The 19593-nt window shown below is 45.4% G+C and overlaps 3 protein-coding genes across 6 annotated transcripts in view; 2 read left to right on the top strand and 1 right to left on the bottom strand.

The window, feature by feature from the left end:
* Positions 1-2262, top strand: part of LOC144175243 (cell adhesion molecule Dscam1-like) — a 328801-nt gene extending 326539 nt beyond the window's left edge. The window contains exon 29 of the mRNA XM_077704344.1: positions 115-2262. The gene's annotated coding sequence lies outside the window, so the exon portion shown is untranslated. The remainder of the gene's footprint in view (positions 1-114) is intronic.
* Positions 2263-6737: 4475 nt separating this feature from the next.
* Positions 6738-13782, top strand: LOC144174535 (plasma kallikrein-like). 2 transcript variants are annotated; one of them, XM_077703289.1, is made up of 6 exons: positions 6738-6975; positions 8955-9141; positions 10107-10194; positions 10289-10469; positions 11786-11931; positions 12871-13782. In XM_077703289.1, the coding sequence occupies exons 1-6, from the start codon at positions 6924-6926 to the stop codon at positions 13027-13029; spliced, it is 813 nt and encodes a 270-aa protein (XP_077559415.1). In that variant the 5' UTR covers positions 6738-6923; the 3' UTR covers positions 13030-13782. The 2 variants fall into 2 exon arrangements, with proteins under 2 accessions (XP_077559415.1, XP_077559414.1); XM_077703288.1 differs by having other exon boundaries at positions 6739-6975; positions 8961-9141; positions 11786-13009.
* A 222-nt stretch (positions 13783-14004) lies between these two features.
* LOC144174533 (solute carrier family 35 member F3-like) overlaps positions 14005-19593 on the bottom strand; it is a 352239-nt gene continuing 346650 nt past the window's right edge. For all 3 annotated transcript variants that reach the window (XM_077703284.1, XM_077703286.1, XM_077703285.1), the window contains 2 exons: positions 19493-19582; positions 14005-15538 (listed from right to left, as the gene is read on the bottom strand). In XM_077703284.1, the coding sequence (XP_077559410.1) occupies positions 15297-15538; positions 19493-19582 (332 nt within the window). In that variant the 3' untranslated portion in view covers positions 14005-15296. The remainder of the gene's footprint in view (positions 15539-19492; positions 19583-19593) is intronic.

Below are 19593 nucleotides of genomic sequence, written 5' to 3'. Positions count from 1 at the left end.
AATCGTTTTGTACGGGTACCCTTATTATGTCTTGCACCTAGTTTTCCAACGTACGTGTATGGTCACAAAGCCTGCTTATTAATTACGCGTTGTCCTCGCTTTCTTCCATTTCAGACCATGGACAACAAGGCCGTTCCTACTGTTACTTCGAAAGCCAAACGAAAAGCGATATTTTTTCGAGAGACGCAAGCTTCGTGAAATGCTCAGAGACAACTTGCAAAGATTACGTTTCGGCGCCTGTGCGAGTGTAATCACCAGAGATGACCAGGCGTGCGCACTTTGGACTCGCGCGCGTTCTGGACTGACCACGTTGTGCGAGTTGTGATTGTGCCTCATAGCGTTTTGATGCCCCGCAAGCCCACCGCCAGCCATCCCACCGGCCGCCTGTCACCTTCATCGTCGGGGAAACCTACTTGTATACATATCTTCCCTTGCCTCGTGGTCGACGGAGTTCCGTCGCTTCAAAGCGTTGATCGTGCTTCTGTTCTTGGTTGTAGTAACTTTGATTTTATGTGTTTTTGAGATTTGTGGAGTGATCTACTCTAGCGGAATTGACGTGAGCACAAACATGACGCAAATGGAGGCCCACTCACGATGGCCAGCGCGAAACAAACCCGGGAGCACAAAAGAGGGGACAACGTTGGTGCTGTAATAAATATTTATTCGGAACATTTTTATTAGGCGCTGCCCATGATGAGGGTTTTCAAACTCGGCCAATTCGCTACCCGAATGGAGGCCATTGAGGTGGTAAAAAAGATGGCGCTACAACTGTAATAGAAAATGACGCCCCCTAAAATGCAGTTTCAAGTGATGACTAAACAGCCATGTTATAGTTTCGTAATATGCATTACTAGAAAAGAAAAAAAGGAATTGCGTAATTGACCTTTCTTGGTGTTTTTCTGCGTTCCGTTCTGTGTCGCCGCGACTTCGCCCAATTGTTTCGCCGTGCGTCACGAAGCGCATGCCCTTCCCATCAGACTGGCACCGTTATTCACAAATTTTTGTATGCATTTTTTTAAAGAGTCAAAGGAGCTTGGCCTTTCTTTCATTTTAGTGGTTCACAGGCCCAAGGTCTGAAATAATTCCAGTTGAGTACAAGAACTGCACGTTTATTTAACGCAGGGCTGCTCCGAACGAATTTAGAGCTAAATTCTGACTGGTGAACTTTGAAAAAAAAAGCCAAATAATAATCGTTATATTCTTGAAAGTGCGGAATAGTCGCTTGCCGACATCTGAATACATTCATATTGTTTACACAAAGTATTTGTCACGAAGTAGCACTAACGTCAACAAAATAACATCGTCAAACCTCTAAGGCACGTAAGAGTTTCGCAGAGACGGGCTGTCGGTCAAAAATACCACTGAAATATCTGTAATATAGGTAAACAGTGCTCTTAAGTCACAAGAGAGTCATCACATTATAAAACGTGATGAACAGAGTACAAATGTCCTATTAGGGGTTACTTCTACTGTACCTTGTCCCAGGTGACCAGTACAGAGGAGAAAGCCAACGTGGGTGCTCTTCAGGAATCATGATCGGTACTCCTATATGCGTTGACACATTTTACAAATCCTCTACAGAAAAAAAAAACACACCCGGCGTACACGACAAAAACTCCCACTATGGTGGGCCATTTGATAATTTAGATTCTTGACACCCGTATTGTATGCCCGTTATGCGAGATGTTTCGTGTTTGAAGTCAAGTTTTATACTTTCCAAATGGTTTTCGGAATATCCTAGCGCCAAGTGTATAGGCGTTTGTAACATTCAAAGCAAACTTAAATTGTCCGCGACTATCAGTTCGTAAAACTGTCCTCCTGTTTTCACTTTCTACAGTTATTTCAACGCCAAAACGATGGCAGTGACTTCTGGTGCATCGAAACAAAACGTAAACAGGACCGATTAAACTGGTGTTACGCTTTTTATTGTAGGCTATGACGTTGTCGTGATCAACATGTGATACAGAGTGTGCAATGGTTTTTCTTGAGTGGTAGGGTGGGAAGGCCTGCGTGTTTAGGTCGTGCGAGTAGCACACTCACTGCCATATCTAACTGCCGGAAGGAAGAAAAACGGAGGTACTTTTTAAATGTGCGATTAGCGTTGCTCTGACCCGCTCTACATATACTACATCTACATGTACGTACGGTTGCACCTTTTGTTAAATACTCGCACTGCATCGACCACGCATGTACATAAAATAACAGTTGTTACGATGTAGTATGAAGTTGTGTCTATGCATAAAGTCTTCATATAAAAACGTATCCATGCCTATAAATTATCACTGCAGCACTTTCTCTCGTCGTCAGAGTCTCCGTGTATCGAATACTGGTTGCCGATCACCAAACAGCTCAGACCCACTGTGGTGGCTCAGTGGCTAAGGCGTTGTGCTGCTGAGCCCAAGGACGCGGGTTCGATTCCCGGCCGTGGCGGCCACTTTTGCGATGCAGGCGAAAAGCGAAAACACCTGTATGGCGAGATTTTGGTGTACTTTAACGATCCCGAAGTGGTCAAAATTAGGCCAGAGCCCTTCACTACAGCCGCCTCAAGAGCCCAGTTTGTAGCTTCGGTGCGTTAAACCGCAGAAACAATCACTCAGTCAACAAAGGAGCTCTGCATGGAGACCTGTGTTGAAAGCAAGTGTATAATCAATAATACGCTTTAAACCGCATAGATAATTTTAGTATAGTCGTCAAGCCTTTTACCAATAACAAAAAAGTCTGGGGAGTGACCTTATTCGCTACTCACCTAGGGTAGGTAATTTTCGCTCGCTAGAACTAAGAACACGCCATCTCCGAAATGATTTTGTGGTCAGGCAGCAACGTCTGCACCAGCGCGATCCGTTTCTTTGTAACTGATGACGAATGGTGTCATGGCTGATAGCTTCTTCATATGAAAATGATATGAAACGCAAACGTCGAAGTCGCTGTCTTACACCTCTTGATATCCTTGTTGTTTTCGTTATCTCCGTGTTTTCGTGATGCGGCCTATGAGAGGAGGTTTAAAGATTGGAAAAGCGAATAAACTAGGAAAGCAAGATAGACAGGGGGTACAAAAATCAGAGATAGTCAGGAAACCGATAACAGTGGTCGAGTTTTCAGATATACATGTTGTCCATCTACGTGCACAATGTTCATTAGCGACCTTCAGTATCTGTCTTCTTGCACCCAGCGGTTGTAGTCACCCGGTTTACTCCACCGGAAACCATGGCCCTTATGGGCCCGTCGTCCTGATATGTTCTTGGTCCCGTGAACATCCGCAGAATATGCCTGGCATCAGCTTCAGTAGCCGGAGCCGGACCCTTGGGACAAGTGCTGGGTCTTCTGGAAGGGGGGGGGGGTGACTGGAAGTATAGGGCTACTTCAGCCCGACGGCAATTAAAAGGATGTCATGCTATTTTACAGCGAAGCTATTTAGCAAACCGTAATTTTTCGTGTCGGAAGTTAGAAATACCAAGAAATTGCCGAGCGGGCGCACGTGGGAGCGCGTACTATAACCGCGGGCCTCGCGGCGATCACCCGCCAGTTTAAAAACCAAGAAAAGGTGATGTCCTAATATTATCCCTTAAAAACAAAAGAAAGAAGCTCACACTAATAGCAACAATGATGGAGTAAAGCTCGTTGCGGCAGCGAAAAAGAAGCAAATGGGCTGCAATCCTGGACTTAAACGTTCGGGATGGTCGTGAAGGTTGCGTACAGATTCGCTACCTGCAACTCTTACGTGTTAGTGTGAGCTTTCTTTATTTTTAATTGTAGGATTACTTTATTATTGCACTTGCCTTGTACTCGCTACGTGACTAATCCCGTGACATTTGGGGAGGAGCACTTTTCGGAAGCCCCAGTAAAGTTTACGATTGAAAAATACGTTCGCATCGCAACCCAAAAAGAGAGAGTTGAACCCTAATTTTGTTAACATCGTAGCAGGGTCGAGAATCGGGCGAGTTAGTATAAGACCGAAAGGAATAGAAACCGTAAAACGAACGCTGAGGTCCAACTGCAGATTTAATGAAGCAACTTAAAATATACAGCCAGCGTGCTTACAAAAAAATAAAAATAAAATTCAACCGAAACAACCACACATGCAGGCGCACATTCTTATAAACCACACTAATTGAGATAAGCAATCTCTGCGTCAAGAATGGTTAGAGATGGTGAACTAAAGAACTAGTCGGAACGTTTTTGTAGTAAGTATGGTCCTGCCCTTTCCCCTGATTCTTGATTACGGCGTCGGAAAAAAAATGTGGTGTCGCTGAAGGTCGAAGAGCAGCTGCATATCGCACGGTGCATCAATTCCTCCGAAAGGCATCCCTTGAGCGAAGTGCAATGTTTCCTTTGGTGAACATTCAGACAATGTTTCGTTTTATTTTTATTGTAGACAAGGTTTGCGCTATAACCTATGTTGCTTCCATAAAACGTAGTTCATTTGTGCACTCTTCCTGGTGGTGCTAGTGTAAGCATTTATTCAGTTAAAAAATCAACACAGTTTCACCCAGTGTGAAATCTGTTGGAAACGCGGAGCTGTGGTTCTCTTATGGCGGCTCGAACGGCAACGGAAGCTCTCTCGAGAACGGCACCGCCTTCGCTTCGCAAATTTTACGGTTCGCATAAGGATAGGCACGTAAAGGTCGGCGGCGGGATGCCTCCTCCCCTCTCACTCGACCCACCCCTGCGAGATCACTGCGTGGTCGGTCTGGTAACCTGCTGCTACCCCTACGTGACGCACGACCTTCGGCAGACTTACGAAGGGGCTCGACCTGCAACAGCTCCACTTTTATAAAGAAAGACCGGGTGGCGCTTTCAGACCAGGGCTACATGGGCGACAGACGTCGCTTCAGCGTGGTCGATCAGTCGTTTCCTGTCAAGCGCCGATGTGCAGGTGAACTGCTCTGCGCAGGCTTGGAGTGTTGGGGCCGGAAAGGGGAGCGAAGGTTTTGTAGGCAGAGCGATACACAGTGTGGAATGGCGGGAGAGTGTCCGCATGAGAGGCACTCCAGGGGCCGGGAATCGGGATTGTGGTGGGCACATTAATAGAGGCATGAAAGAAATTCGCACGTGTAGTGGCCGCCACAGCACAACCTGATGTCACGATAGGGATGGGTGGGGTGGCGAGAATGCCAGCCGGGAGTCGCGGCATGGAGGAGGAGGTCTGCGTAACGGGGATCTAATGGCGTGAGCTCGATGCCAGCAACCATGGTGACCCGGTAGGGCGGTTTTCGGACCACAGCGTGAGCGCGTTCGTTTCATGCAATGCCAGCAAGGCCAGGAGGCCACACTGCTGCCAAGTCTTGCGTAAAGTTGGGGAGGAGTGCTGCAAGGAAAGATACAGGGCGTTGGGTTACAGGCCGCCATCTAATCTGTGAGGATGTAGATTGTGTTGTCGGCAGGCGGCAAACAGGATAATAAGGACATAACGCATGCGAAGGTACACTCCTATAGAAGGACGTGATAGTTGCAGCTTATCTGAGCCCGCATGTAGCGTGCCTATGCTCAGGCCCACCACAACCCCGAGACCACCGCGGTGGTAGGGGGATCGTCGGTGTGGAGGATTGTGCGAGAAGGGCAGGTAGAATTGCAAGAGTGATTAATATGGCGAGGGCGGTGAGTTTGACGCTCAGAGTTGTGTTCGGGGTGCGTGTGTCGGGAACGGTCTCAGCAGGAAGGGAACGGTCTCAGCAATGGAGAGGTGTCCGTGAGGGAGAACGGGAGCGAGGGTTGCGAGGTGGCCCAAAGCTTGCAGCTCCTTTGCAGCGAAAATCGCGGGAGCGTCTCACACGGTTTCTGTGTTTCCCCAACTGCTAACTGACTTCCCACGTGCTCCTTCATCAAACGACCTATGACCCCTACCACAGACCTCAAGGAGCGCCCGTCGAGGTCAAACCAGCGCCGACTGCACCGTGATATAACGCCAGCTACTTTACGTACCCCAATGTCAGCAAGCTTATCTGCCACCCTCGGAGGGTATATCTCAAGCACCTTCAAGGCGGAGCATTTCCTGGCAGCCCTTCAAGTTGCTGCAAAATTAACCAACCTTCCTATTCCCTAGTCCTGCTGGAACTACACCGCGACGATGAATGCAATTACAGCGGGATGTGACTCCTTCCCCAAATTTTCTGTGGATCGCATTGCCGAAACAAGCGTTTAGTCATTATATCAGAAGGAGTCGTTTCAACTCCACTGAAATTGACTTGTTATGCGGTTGAGTCATAGCTCAAAAAGTATTGTTGTTTGAGCTCGCTACAAAAGTTTATTCTGGATTGAATGAAACCGTTTAATTTAGTTTGCATACCGTTTTTTTATGACCGGAACTAACCACGCGCACATAGGACACGGAACACCCAGGAACCTTTATTTACTCTGTCAATTATATATTACGGCCGTTAACGTATGTATATTCATTCCAACTCTGGCCTTTGTTCTTTTTTCGTAAACGCGTACCAGTAAATGGTAGCTGCTGTATTGATTACGTAACGGTGTATCTATTTCTCTAGTCTCTGTATTCCTCTTTTTTGTGATTGTATATGTTGGGCAATGCGTACCCCAAATATTCATAATTCGAAGTAGAGCCAAGAAACTGCCGTAAAGATAAAGGTCACTCGTCACTTCACCCCGTTTACCGGAGACCTCAAATGTTTAGATCCGTGAAGGGCGCATGTTTATTGCCACGGTTGGAGGCTGAAGATTACACGCCCAACAGGACACTCACGCGCGGATTGCCCTTCGTAAAAGGCGCTCGGCACGTAGAGATAAGTCAGCCGTCCTCGGCGTATGTAGCAATACTCAACATCTCTCGGCCAGGCCTTACGACTGCTGAATCGTTTGGTGGAGGGTAACACAGTCTGCTTCGCTTCCTGTGTGTTTTGGTCAAGTAATGTCTCCAAGCTGACTTCACACGTGTTGTACGGTGCTCGTGGACTGCTACGTCTGTGATGGGATCGGCATTGCTGCTTTTAGTTTTGCAGTTTTGCGTCTGCGCAACAGGTGAGAATCACTGCCAATTTGACCTCCGGGTCTCAGATGATAAGAAAAAAATACTTTGAATGTCGGCAAAGTGGATTAACTTTATAAGCATGTAGCATTTTTTGTTAAAAGCTTAGCTTGTTACGTGTACACTATCATCTTCGTTTGAAGTACAAAGATTTAGAACTACCGCTGTTGCGCCACAACTTATGATCGAGTGAAGTTAATGCAAACAGGGTGTATAATATACACCAGATTATCTAAAAGGGGAAAAAGAATCGAAGGGGAGAGGACGGTTCTAATCTGACATTACTAAAAAAAGTTTGGGGAGATAATAATAAAATTTTGGTGCTATCCAGTAAAATGTTTGTTAGGAGGTCCGCACTCGACTTTATTATTAGCTTTAAAGAAAGCTTTAAAATCGGGAGTGAATTTTTAAGGTGAGAGCCTTCCCATTGCGACGAATGGCGGCGGCGTTGTCGTGACCAAAACACGGTTATAAGATTACCTCATGAAACACGGTGGGTGGTTCAGCAATAAAACGCAAAGAAAAAAACATGCTCCTTGGTTGCCATGTAACGCCTGGGCAAATGAAGAGTACCGTGGAGGAGTACAAAGTTCCCATTTGTCTTGGGGACATCTAACCGAGGACGCGTAGCTTCACGTATACAATGAGTAAAATTGATTCTTTTTGCTATGGATACTGATAGACGACGTTAGATCTGAAAGCATGAAGTTAGACCTAAAGTCTAATGTTTAGGGTCAACGTTGGGGCGCCTTCAAGTTGTGGTTTACCACTTACCAAGTAACCTCGTACTGATAGCTTATATTAGTTATCCTGCTCGTCTTCGCGTTACTGTAGAGTAAAACGAGCAGCCGGATTATAAATAAGGAATATTGGCGGGGTAACTAGTATAATAGATTGACATTCACGTCTTGTGTTCCACTATATCCCAAACAAAACCAGAGCCGTGTATTTTTTCTGTCCGCATGAACTACAGCGATGTCGATTACCTGTTCACGATAGATTCCGCTCAACATACAGCTAACAGCTTCGTTGGGAAATTAACGCAACCAACGCGCAATGTCAGCACTAAAGGATGGAAGCTTCAAAGCGCTTGGTATGTCAGTGCATTGGCGGCAATTAATGCACTGAGTGATTTGAAAATAGAACAACACACACATGCCACCAAGCTCCAACGGTAGCTTTCCGATAGCAACTTTAACCGCGGTTTAAAAGCTATTTCATCGCGTAACTCACCTTGAAAAGAGCCCAAGCATCAATCTTGCGCTTGTATTATGAGAAAGCTGTAACCGCTCACACATTGGTAAAGCAAGAAGTTACTCCATAAATATTGTTGCAAATACGCCGATTCCTATTTTTCCTACTTCCTCCTTGACTTTTAGATCCTGAGTATTCCGTTGGCTGCCCGAGGACAGCCCTCGATTACACCCTAAGATCAAACACTACATTGCATCTTGAGATGTTTACAGGGGTATGACACGTGTGATTGAAAACGTGTATTGTTGCGAGACGAAGGGACGAATTACAGCTGTCCTTGCGGATATCTTTTGAAAGAGTTGCGCTGGGCACTTTTCACTGGAATGGACACGAGAAACGGGCACTTTCTCATCAAGTCCTTTCAAAAGATGTTCTACCGAGTAGCCCTACACCAAACTTAAAACTTAATTTAATGGCAAATATTTATGAGGTAATATCCGGCCCAATGCATGCATGCTTGAAATAACGCCGCACTTCCATATTTAGCGTTTTTCTTCCCCCTTGTAACAGTGTAGTTCGCGAAACAGAAACACGAGAAGACTTTTTTCCCCACCCACTAAATAGAATGCCATAGAAGTGTTAAGCACTATAAATAATTAAAAAAACATTTAATAAAATTCACAAGTTTAGTAATTCCTAAGCCATGCAATTTCTTTAAATGTACTCCCGGAAAAGCCTCCTCCTTGCGAAGGTATCTGACGTGTGTATACGTATGTAGTCGAAGTCCTAGCTACGCAGTGCGGCCAGAGGAATCTGCTGTACGACACGGAGCGTATCGTGGGAGGCAGTGATGCGGGTCCCCTGGAGTTTCCGTGGCAGGTGTCCATCCAGGTGTTCAGCAGTCACCGGTGCGGAGGCGTCATCATCGATCGCTACTGGATCCTCACCGCTGCCCACTGTATGAAGTAAGGCCCTGCGCTTACTAATGCTATATCGGACACTCGAATATATGTTATCTCGCATGCCTATCGGTTTCATAAAATTTGTGTCTCATCTAGTTAACTGTCCACTCGCGGAAAAGACACCACGTGCATCATTTATGTTTTTTGGCATTCTTTGTTGTTGGCTTTCCTTTCTATCATGTGTGCGCGAGAGCATGCGTGCGTGTGGGCGTGAAGCGTGTGTTGCGTGTGTGTGCGTGTGTGTGCGTGTGCGTGTGCGTGCGCGTGCGTGTGCGTGCGCGTGTGTGTGTACGCGTGCGCATGCGTTCGTGTGTGTTCGCGTGTGCGTGTGCGTGCATAGGTCTGTGTGCGTGCTTGCTTGCGTGCCTGCGTGTGTGCGTTTATGTGTACGTGCACGTGTGTGTGTGAAAGAGAGAGAGATTTGAACGACTTTTGACGAAGTTTGGGTTCCCATATCTGATATGTAGCACTGTTGCCAAGGGTAATGTTGGATGTACAAAAAAAGGGCGTGACAATAGCAAGTGAGCATTCAATCGAGGGGCTCAGCCCCGAATCTGCAGCTACATGACAAAACAGCACCGAAGCTTACTGCAGGAAGCGTGCACAAGGGCTCTTTAATTGTTTTGTTACCGGAATTTGCCGTGTCGCAGTAGAGTGAAACTTCTGCTTTTGCGCAGTTGACCTTCTCCTCAGCGGAATTGCACACTGCTTACTCATTCCTAAAAAAATGACAGTGTATTTTAACAGAGAAACGAAAATTGTGACACTCCCTACAGATAGAACGGTTTACCACAACTTCTAGAGACAGAATGGTTGTAGAATAAAGATAAGCATAGATTTGACGCAAATCGGTGGTAATTACACAGATGTTTTACACCTTTATGAGGGTACCTGCACTGCTTTCTCTAAAGGGGTGTGAAGTCGCTACTACATTGGAATTCTAACTTTAGTGTTTTTTTTTTCCCTAGATACTCACCCTTCTTTTACAAAGTGTATGTTGGAAAGGATCACTTATTCCGGAAAGAACTCATGGAGCGGTACTATTATGTATCTACAGTAAGTATATAGACTGCTTACTCTTTCACGCTGCAACACTGAATGGACTCTGTTGAGTTCATGGCTATCTGTGTTCTCTTTTTTTGGTGGCCAGATTATGAAACATCCATACTACGACGAGGAAACGGTTGACTATGACGTCGCCCTTGTAAGACTGGATACACCTATGGATTTTTTACTCGACGATTACCTCAGCCCTATCTGTCTTCCCGACGCCTTCGATGATTTTACCGGCCAAACTTGTGTCGTCACGGGCTGGGGTTATCCGAGACTGGGTAAGGGTGATTAAATTTTAACATGTAAAAAGAGATCTTCGCAATACACTTTCTACGCTATCTACATCTGTAATTGCCTCTCCCTGGGAGGGGAAAGATTCTTGTCTGCCATTTTTTACATTCTAGGCTTTGTACACGTGCTTTAGTGATGTCACTCGGCCAGAACCACTGCTGTTGGTCTACTTTCTTTCAGTTGCGGCAATAAACCGATTTGATAGCGATATTTACAACAAACTGCCATAAATTGAAAGGTGAGACTAGAAGAGGTACTTGCTGATGCGAGCGAATCACGCGGTAAGCATTGTGACGGCGATAACAGTAGCTGTTGGAGAGTTTCCGGCAATAGGGAAAATTTGCCATAGATGCAAAGTCCCTTTTTAGCGAATGTGGCTTTGCGCCCACACGATAAGACGTAGCCACCTGAACACGGTAGGCACAGCAAGTGTCCCCAACAGATATTGGTGCATATGATTAAAAATGCAATTAATGCAGCTTTTCCGTGTAGCACGATGGGTAAGAAGGCACAAGAAGAAGAAGACATAACATTTTCCAGCTTACTGCCAAAGTATACAAAATCCAAGAGGAAAGCTTTTGGGGATCATGAAAGAATGTTAAGCAGCCGGCCCAGCTTCGACATAAAAAGCATAGCTATTACCACAAGATTTTTCCGATTATTTAAGGACGGTTGTAGAAATGGAACACGTTTCTAAACTATCACATTGGAAATTCGCCAATTTTTCGCCTCCAACATGTTTTCAGATTAACGTGCGAAAATATAAAGAAAATGTATTTCGACTGTACTGTAAAATGGGCAAATGAAGACAAACGTACCGGGCTCGCCAAGTGCTTTGCGAGGTCTTGCTGGATAAGCGTATGCTTTACTCTTCATTGATACTGCACTGCTGTGCGGACTCATGCTTCGAGGTTTCAAATGCAGTTAACAAGATAGCTTGGTACGACTGAAGTTTTAACTGCTTGCCTTACAAAATTCAGCGTGGGAGTAATACCGACTTTGTGCGTGCGGCAGTCGTAGTAACTACGACGTAATTTCAGACACAGCTTGCGTACTGAACATTTCCTTTGCCAAAAGCCTCTTGAACATTGCTTCATTTGTAAACAACACTTTCGAACATGAGGTGTGCGCAGGAAACAATTACTATATTATTCCCAAGAGATTTTTCTTGTCCGTTCAAATTTCGTTTGGTATTCTAATGAACGGCTGATGTTTGCACAGTAGTAACAGATCGTAGATTAATGCTGAGAAGGCCTTTATCTCCTCTTTGCCGGATTTTCTACCCTGTGGCGGCGTTTTGTAGATGGGTCATTGACAGACGTCCTGCAAAAGACTACTCTTCCCGTGTGGGACCACGATGACTGCCGAGAAGCATATAAGGATGTAAACAACGTCACAGACAGGATGATCTGTGCTGGCTACGTTGAAGGTGGTCGTGGACCCTGCAAGGCAAGGACGAATATGCTTATGATACTACTTAATTCCCCTGAATACATGCAGCAGGCATGTCGAGCTATCAAATTCACCTAGTTTTTGGCATCCAAGGGTTCTCCTGTTCTTTTCTTTCCGGGTGGCCGAAAGTGTCATACACAAGGGGATAAAAACTGTGAGTTGCGCAAACAATTTGACCAGTCAGGGACTGAACGTTGCGAGGACACTTTCACCGGCTTAAGCGAAAGCGTGCATATCTTCTATGGCCAAAGAAAAACGGTAAAGTTTAAGTAACGTTAGAAGTGCCATGCTTTTCCAAGCCTCCCAATATTTTGCCAACAGTTTGATAGTCAGTAGATTAAGATACGAGACACTGAACTGGTAAAACTTATTCTAAATATTGCTAAATAATAGCCAAACGGACAACACTTGGCGTGTGCCGATACAGGATATGGACATGCGAAAAGATCCGAGTAGTAAAAATGGAGTATGAGAAATTTAAGTTGATCCTTACAATATAAATGCGCCAGTATACACTGAGAGATCTAGAGTGTTTCATCTCCCCTTCTCCACTTTCACTGCTTGTAAACAAAGACCCGGTCTACTTCCGGTTGCAGGGACATGCTGGCAAGCTCCATTAAACTGGTATAATGCGGTAAAGTGGTTTTCTTGGAACGAAACTCTCATTTTCCTGGCGAAACATGATCTACGTATTCGTTCAGCCTCGATCTGCTCAATACAAAAGTTATGTGAAGCTGACACGTGTCGATTGTCTGAGCGCGCATGTCGTGGTGTTCAGAATTCGGAATCGAGTCCTTGCTTGCATGAGGGTGACTTATGGAGGAACAGTGAAACAATTAATGACAAGTCGAGTTCGGAAAGCCTAGAAATGATAATAATTTTGTAAATACGTTTCTAGATGCTAATATCAAGCCATGGCAATATGAATCTTCCCAGGGCGACTCAGGCGGGCCTCTGCAATGCTTGCGGGACGACGGATCATGGGTGTTGGCTGGTCTCACGTCCTGGGGAATCTCCTGCGCCGCACCGAGACGGCCGGGGGTCTTCACAAACATTGCAGCTGTGCTCGACTTTATCTACCTCGTCGTCTACTGACGGCAAAACTTCACTGCACGTGGCTCACCTACAACATGAGTAGCAACAGTGGCAAAAACCTACAAGATCATAAAAATTAGCTACGTGTTAAGGGTGGACGCACCAGACAAGCTACACAGAGTATCAGCTCGATTGGCAGCAACATCTCCCGCACCTACACATCTTGAAGCTTTATCTCTTGACAGTGATTTTTGCATGTTGTTTTTTTGCCGCAAAAGTAACATGGCGAAATTTCGCAAACAAATATGTCGCCATTGCAACTTGCGCCAAATTTGCAATTACGAAACAACAAATCTAGTTTTTTTGTAACAGGTAATCTAACATTGTTTTTTTTTCTACCGGTTACGCTCTACGACTTCTTTGAAGGGCCCTTTATTAGGTTATTGAGGTCAAGGCATGGGCAAAAGTGATTTGTACGCCTTATGTGTACAGTTACCTCCAAGAAATCAAGTTGGTCGACCATTCTCAAGTTTGTAGGTTAATGTATGAGCTTCAAGAAAAATGTAGCTTTGAGAATGACGAAGGAGGCAATACGCGATGGAACAACTTTGCACCTTAGGCAAAATGCACCTTAGGCAAACCAAGAATGTGGGTTCACGCTTGGCGGGACAGAAACTTCGGCTTGATAACTCGCTGTAACTGCAGATGAAAAAAAAAACGTATTTTGCCGCTAAAATGAGGAAAATATTACCAGGAGAAAAAGCTGCCAGTCGTGACATAACAAAAATCCCTAATAAAAACTACTAATTTGTGTGACTTGATTCTTCTTGTGGCATATGGGAGTGTTCACATCAGCAGATACCAAAATTTCCATACTTGCTGACAGAAGGTGAAGATATTTTGCGCCAAAAGCAGCAACACATCCGTCACGACCACACAGAGAAATTCTCAAACATTGTTGTTTTATTTCAAACAGAAAGAGCCCAGCTCTCACTTCATCGATGTGAAAACGGTGAAGCTAAGCTCAACACTCGGTGCATGTTGCTCATCACACTAGCAGTGTAGATTTCGGTTTTGGCTTGACTAGATTGCGCAATAACAATAAATATGTATGAAGGATACGAAACAAATGAAGTACCTGATGACATTATTCATCATATATGGTGCGCATGCCACACGCAAATATAGTTTTTGTGATGCTCCTGTACGTATTCATTGCACACCGGTATATTATCCACCCATCGTGCACACCTGGGGGTTCTTGTTATCATAAGAAGTCCTTTCGCGATAGGAATTTCTAGCAATGAACGCCCGGGCTGAATTCAACGTTGAATTACTCCTCTTGTTTTTTTTCTCTGATATATACTTTAAAAGGTGAGAGCTTAATCTCTGGGTAAGCGACTTTTTAGACCTCTAGAAGAAGTAAAATATTGTGTACCTGACTGTTCTTCGGCAGCTAACGTACCACGCTCTATGTAAGCGCACTTCCATGAGGAATGTCGGTAAAAAAGTGCACCTTTTTTGTGAGTGCTTCGGTAGTGAGATTACTCTGAGTTACCTGCCATCGCATTGAGTGAACCCTTACTAACCAAACAACACGCCGGAGGCCACACACATTGCGATGAGTGAAGGATGCAATCCACTTATTCGACATAAATGAAAATTTCGCTTAGTTCCCGGAAAGACTACCCAACCCACAAGAGTCTTAGTTAAAAAGCTAACTTCATCCACCATATTTTCAAGGTTTTCACCGCACCATTGTCCAATGTGGTGTTGTTGTGTCACTATGTTCGATCCGTCCAGTGTCTACGGCAGCCGTTTCTTCACGTCACTTCAGTCCTGGCGCACGAACAAGCACACATACGTGATCTCTACGTTCAGGCGAAAAGTCGCGCACATGCTCGCGTTGACAGAGCGAAAATTATCGCTTCGCGAATTGAATCTCACCGAACGAGGGCAACAAGCCGCTGAACACACAATGATGGTGGTGGTCTCAGTCTAGTGGAGTCTTGTCACCACAACACTTCCTCGCCGTCTCTTCCGTACCTCAGGTGCGGTAAACCACACCATCGGCACAGTTCTACTGACATGACACCACCCCATCACGTACACGTAGTCGTCTCTCTAAAACGCAAACGGCACCCATCCAGATGTCCGCCCATGCACGCAGCGTTTTAGAAAATGTACTCGTGTGCCTCACTGTCTGGAGTCCTCTGGCCACCGTACACGGTGGTCGCCATGTCGACGCTGAAGTGCGCCGTCTGCTCTAACCGCTTGTTCTGGATTTGAACTCTGAGCAGGTCTCCGAGCTCAAACCCATCCAAGCGCTACTTGACGCGCCCCGATGGCGTCCGAAGGCGGGAGCGGTGGCCGGTGGCGGTGTCTTGTGGCGTGGGTTTCTTCGTGGCACTTCGCCGTCGGCGGTTGGTACGCCGGTAGCGCAGCATCATGGTGAGGTAGTCGGGCCAGTCGTCAGGCAGCAGCACCAACATGAACCCGATGAGGATGAGCAGGATTCCGGCCAGCTTCATCCCCTCGAACATCACTTCGTACATGTAGACGTCTACGACTGCAAGGTACAGAAGGTCGAGGAACATTAAAACAGTGGTTGAAAGAAAGCAATGGGCTTGTTAAATCCGCGTTTTGTGAAATACGTGCTTTTTTTGCACGCACGAAGATTTTTCCTTACGAGGTGCATTAGTGGTTCATGAAGTGAGGTTTACGCGTGGTTTGCAAACACTGACGCACCAAATTCTTATCTAAAGAAATTGCTAAAATCGTGCGTCAAATTTGTTAATGGACATGAAAAGACATTAGTTACGTGCGCCCATAAACTTTGGTTCCACTCTTGGCGTTTGCATTAGGGAAAGACGGCAGAAACAAAAACAGCGCATTGCCGAGGCAATAGATTACTACGTTTGGTGCCTTATAATCAATTCATAATTAGACGACGTCAGGTTTTCTTAACCGCTTTTGATTACTTGTACCTGCTTTGTTACCCGACTTTTTGCACCAACACTAGAAATGACGTTAACGTACCAACTCTAGCATCCCAACTACAAAAAAAAAGATAGTAGGGCTTTTTAAAAGTAAAACCGCAGTCTGACCCCCTCTATAAACTTTCTTAAAAGACGTGTTCGAGTGATTAAAAACAGTTATCACAGCGAAACGTCAATTCTATTGTGTTTCAGGCATTTATTGATGAAATTCTGGCCCCGTTTTCATCAAGAAACAAAAATATGGCCAAGCAAGAGAATACCAGGTTTTGCGGGGAGCTCAATCGTATTGAGCATCTTCACACTTAGAGGTTTCAACGCCTGCGTGTAATCACTGTGCCCCTTCTCTTTGACTATTCCTTGCACTGCCCGGTTAGCCCTTCTACCCTGTGAAGATGGACGAGCGGCAAAGTTGGAGTGAAGACGATATGCGTTAACCTAGGCGCAGTCCAAGGAGTGCACGAAACAAACCCTTGTGTGGAGAAAGGGACGAGCCGCGGAGACCTCTCCCAATGCTCTCATTATTGAACAGACTTCTGATGATAGTGGGGCCCGAGAGAAGGATATCCACTTATTTCACAACATCCTCCCCTGTGCGACAATGAATGAGTATGGTTCGTGGCCAAGAAATCCATCGATGGAGGTGGAAGCTGGCATGTGTTGAACTTTTTTGGCCCACTCGGACATGAAATTGGCTCTCCATCGACTGAACAATTTCTTGGATACGAACCATACTCATTGTCGCGCGGGAGAGGATGTTGCGAAATAAGTGGATATCCGGCTCTCGTGCCCCACTATCATCATCGTAAGTGTGCTCAATTAAAGGGAGCATCGGGAGGGGTCTGCGCGGCTCGTCCCTTTCTCCACACCATGTTCGTTTGTAGTTGGCGATTCCTGGGTAATTGGACGCGGCTTCGATTCCCGGCCGCGGCGGCCGCTTTTCTGACGGAGGCGAAAAACGAGAACGCCCGTTTATTCGAGATTTCGGCGCGCGTTAAAGATCCCCATATGTGGTCGAAAATTATTCCGCAGCCCTCCACTACCGCGCGCCTCATCGCCTGTGTAGCGTCGGTGCGTTAAGCCTCATAATCAATCAAATGAATTCCTGGGCAATTAGTTCGATGAAACTTAGGGCCAGATTTTATTCTAGCCGAGAAGCGTGGGACTGTCCGTCTCCCTTTTGTACTGACATAAGACCAGAATTGCACAATATATACAATTTCACTGTGAACTATCTAAAAGTAGGTGAACCTCGGCATAACGTTAGAGTCGTCTTAACGGTCAATTTCCGTACAACTTGTTTTGGGTTAGGTTCGTACACACCTTTTTTGTTGTAAACTTACTTCTTTCGTACCACGTGGTGTGGGAGTGCCAACGGACCCCCACTCTAACCCCAAATCTCAACCCTACCTATGAGCAGTGGGTGGAGCAGCTGACCAGCTCCGAGCTCTCGGACCAGCGCCGACTGGTGGAACGGGCCCGGGCGGCCAGCCAGCTCCAAGGCATTTTGGAATAAGGATGCCTCTCACTGGGTTGAGGCCCTAAGAACATCCTCCTGCTCACCAGTATAATAAATGTTTGTCTCTCTCTCTCTCGTAGACGGCCATAAATGGACAGCAGACGAGAGTTGTGTAATGTTTACAACTTCACTGTAAAGTAATTACGACAAGTAAATAAAACTTGGCGTAGTAATAGAGTCCTCTTTGCCGACGATTTGAGCAGAGTTCTTTCCAAGATATATCCCAGATATGACATGATGCACTGTTCTCTTTGAACGAAAAAAAGCCTTTAGGTTAGTTATCAAAGCAACTATATTTTTTGTTGTCGTTTGTGGTTTACGTTTGGGCAATGCCTGCGATCAGGGCGCATTTGCTCCCGGCTCCTGTTCTTCATACAACATGAAATATGTGTATACAGCACAAACATTTTAAATATTTCCCGGCCAACAATTTTTTAATCACACTTAAGGTAGTTTAGGATCCCGCGGGGCTCAAGGACGTGTGGTGCCTAGGGTTACTCATGAGTACGGACAAAACGCCCACTCGCACAAAAATTTAGAGCTTATTTGCTACCACTAAATGCCTTTTACTACCCAAAAAAACGGATGCTAGAAAGCCTACAGTAAAATAACCAAAGCAGTAGTTGCGCGAAGATAAGTTAAAAGCCCCAAAAAGATTTTCTTCCAATGGTTAATTGTGCATTAACTTTCGTTCTTACCTGCGTGTATCAAAAACAACGAAGTCAGGGCGGAAATGGCAGAGATGTGAAGCCACTGCTTAGGTTTATCTTCCTTCTACACCCAAATTTAAATCAAGTCGTTAACTTTCCCTTCGCACGATCGTACGCAAAGTTTGCAGAAATATTTTCTGGAATCCTTCGACATACTTTCAAAGTACTTAAACCCGTTTATCGCTCGGGTTAATTGTACCCAACATTAAAAAGACAGTGTGCTTTTCGAGGTGACAGATGTTTAGTCTCTACCAATGCAGGGACATAAATGTTGTGTTTAAGATGCTACCACCATTGAAGTTTGCTTGCTCCATCTTTAGCATGTCCTTCATCGCTGTTCCGTGTTAGGTAGACATGGATGCTCCGCACGGGCTTGCTGACTTTGCCAGCCACTTTTCTTTATTTGTGGTAATGTGAATTCCTTCTGAAGCAGCATAGTACAGTCATAAAAAAATGAAATGCTAACACGGAAATATGAACCAGAACACACAAATAGCGCGATGTTTTTCCATGTAAGTTAGAATGACGCGTGGCTTAGTTACAAAAACAAAGTTGGGAATTGTGGCTTTTCAAATATACCAACAGCGCGCCATTATTGGACCTCTACAAACAATATTTTTCAATTTTGCGTGTTCTGGTTCATATTTGTGTGTTTGAATTTCATTTGTCCGTGACTGTACATCCCGCTTTTCATACCGATGAACACGCGACCCCCTGAAGCAACATTATCGCCAGATGTAAGTTCCACCAGGTAACAGATACCCGGCCGGTTGCTCGCACTCACCCTCGAACTGGTTGGTGCCCTAATTCAGCTTTTCCAGGATGCTGCCACCACTTCCTCTACGCTTGTCGACGCTTGTCGACGCAAACTTATCGAATAATCTCCTTCGGACCGCCTTGCTTCGGCAATCTTTAGAATCGTGACGAAACTTTCTAGTGCATGGGACGTCCCTGATGTCATCACATCCCGTTACAAATCAACTCTAGTAATATTGCCATGGGTGTAGTAATATGAGCTGCAACCTATCTGCTGATAAAGAGAGCGTTTTGGAACCGGTGACCCTGCCATCTTGTCTACTTACTTTTCAAAACTGAACATTTATGTAGCTATTCTAACGAGCTTGTGCTTGCTGATTCTGTTTTATTGTGTTTGAAACAACTGCTGACTTCGTCCTAGCTGCGCAGCAGTATGAGGACTACGGGTCTTCATTTGTAAGAAAAATTCTTTTCTATTGCCAGTTCCAGCCAAAATCGCATAAAAATGTATCGCAGCAAAGGCCATGAAACAGGTTACTTACTCGCAGAAATTGGCACTGCAAACGCCAGTCCAAGCGTGAGGAATATTTCGAACGTCCAGACAATGCCAAAGTTTCCTAGCAGGTTCGCTACTGAAAGAAAA

Source organism: Haemaphysalis longicornis, unplaced genomic scaffold, assembly GCF_048455015.1.
Source record: "Haemaphysalis longicornis isolate Haplotype H1 unplaced genomic scaffold, Haemaphysalis longicornis Haplotype H1 scaffold_3, whole genome shotgun sequence".
Taxonomy (NCBI): Eukaryota; Metazoa; Arthropoda; class Arachnida; order Ixodida; family Ixodidae; genus Haemaphysalis; species Haemaphysalis longicornis.
This window is presented reverse-complemented; position numbering and strand designations above follow the sequence as displayed.

What these genes read in the sequence shown, in the direction of transcription:
- LOC144174535 (XM_077703289.1), top strand. Translation starts at nt 6,924, where the DNA reads ATGGGATCGGCATTGCTGCTTTTAGTTTTGCAGTTTTGCGTCTGCGCA. An exon ending in GGTACTATTATGTATCTACA is followed by an intron (nt 10,195 to 10,288) that starts GTAAGTATATAG and finishes TTTGGTGGCCAG; the next exon opens with ATTATGAAACATCCATACTA. An exon ending in CTGGGGTTATCCGAGACTGG is followed by an intron (nt 10,470 to 11,785) that starts GTAAGGGTGATT and finishes GGCGTTTTGTAG; the next exon opens with ATGGGTCATTGACAGACGTC.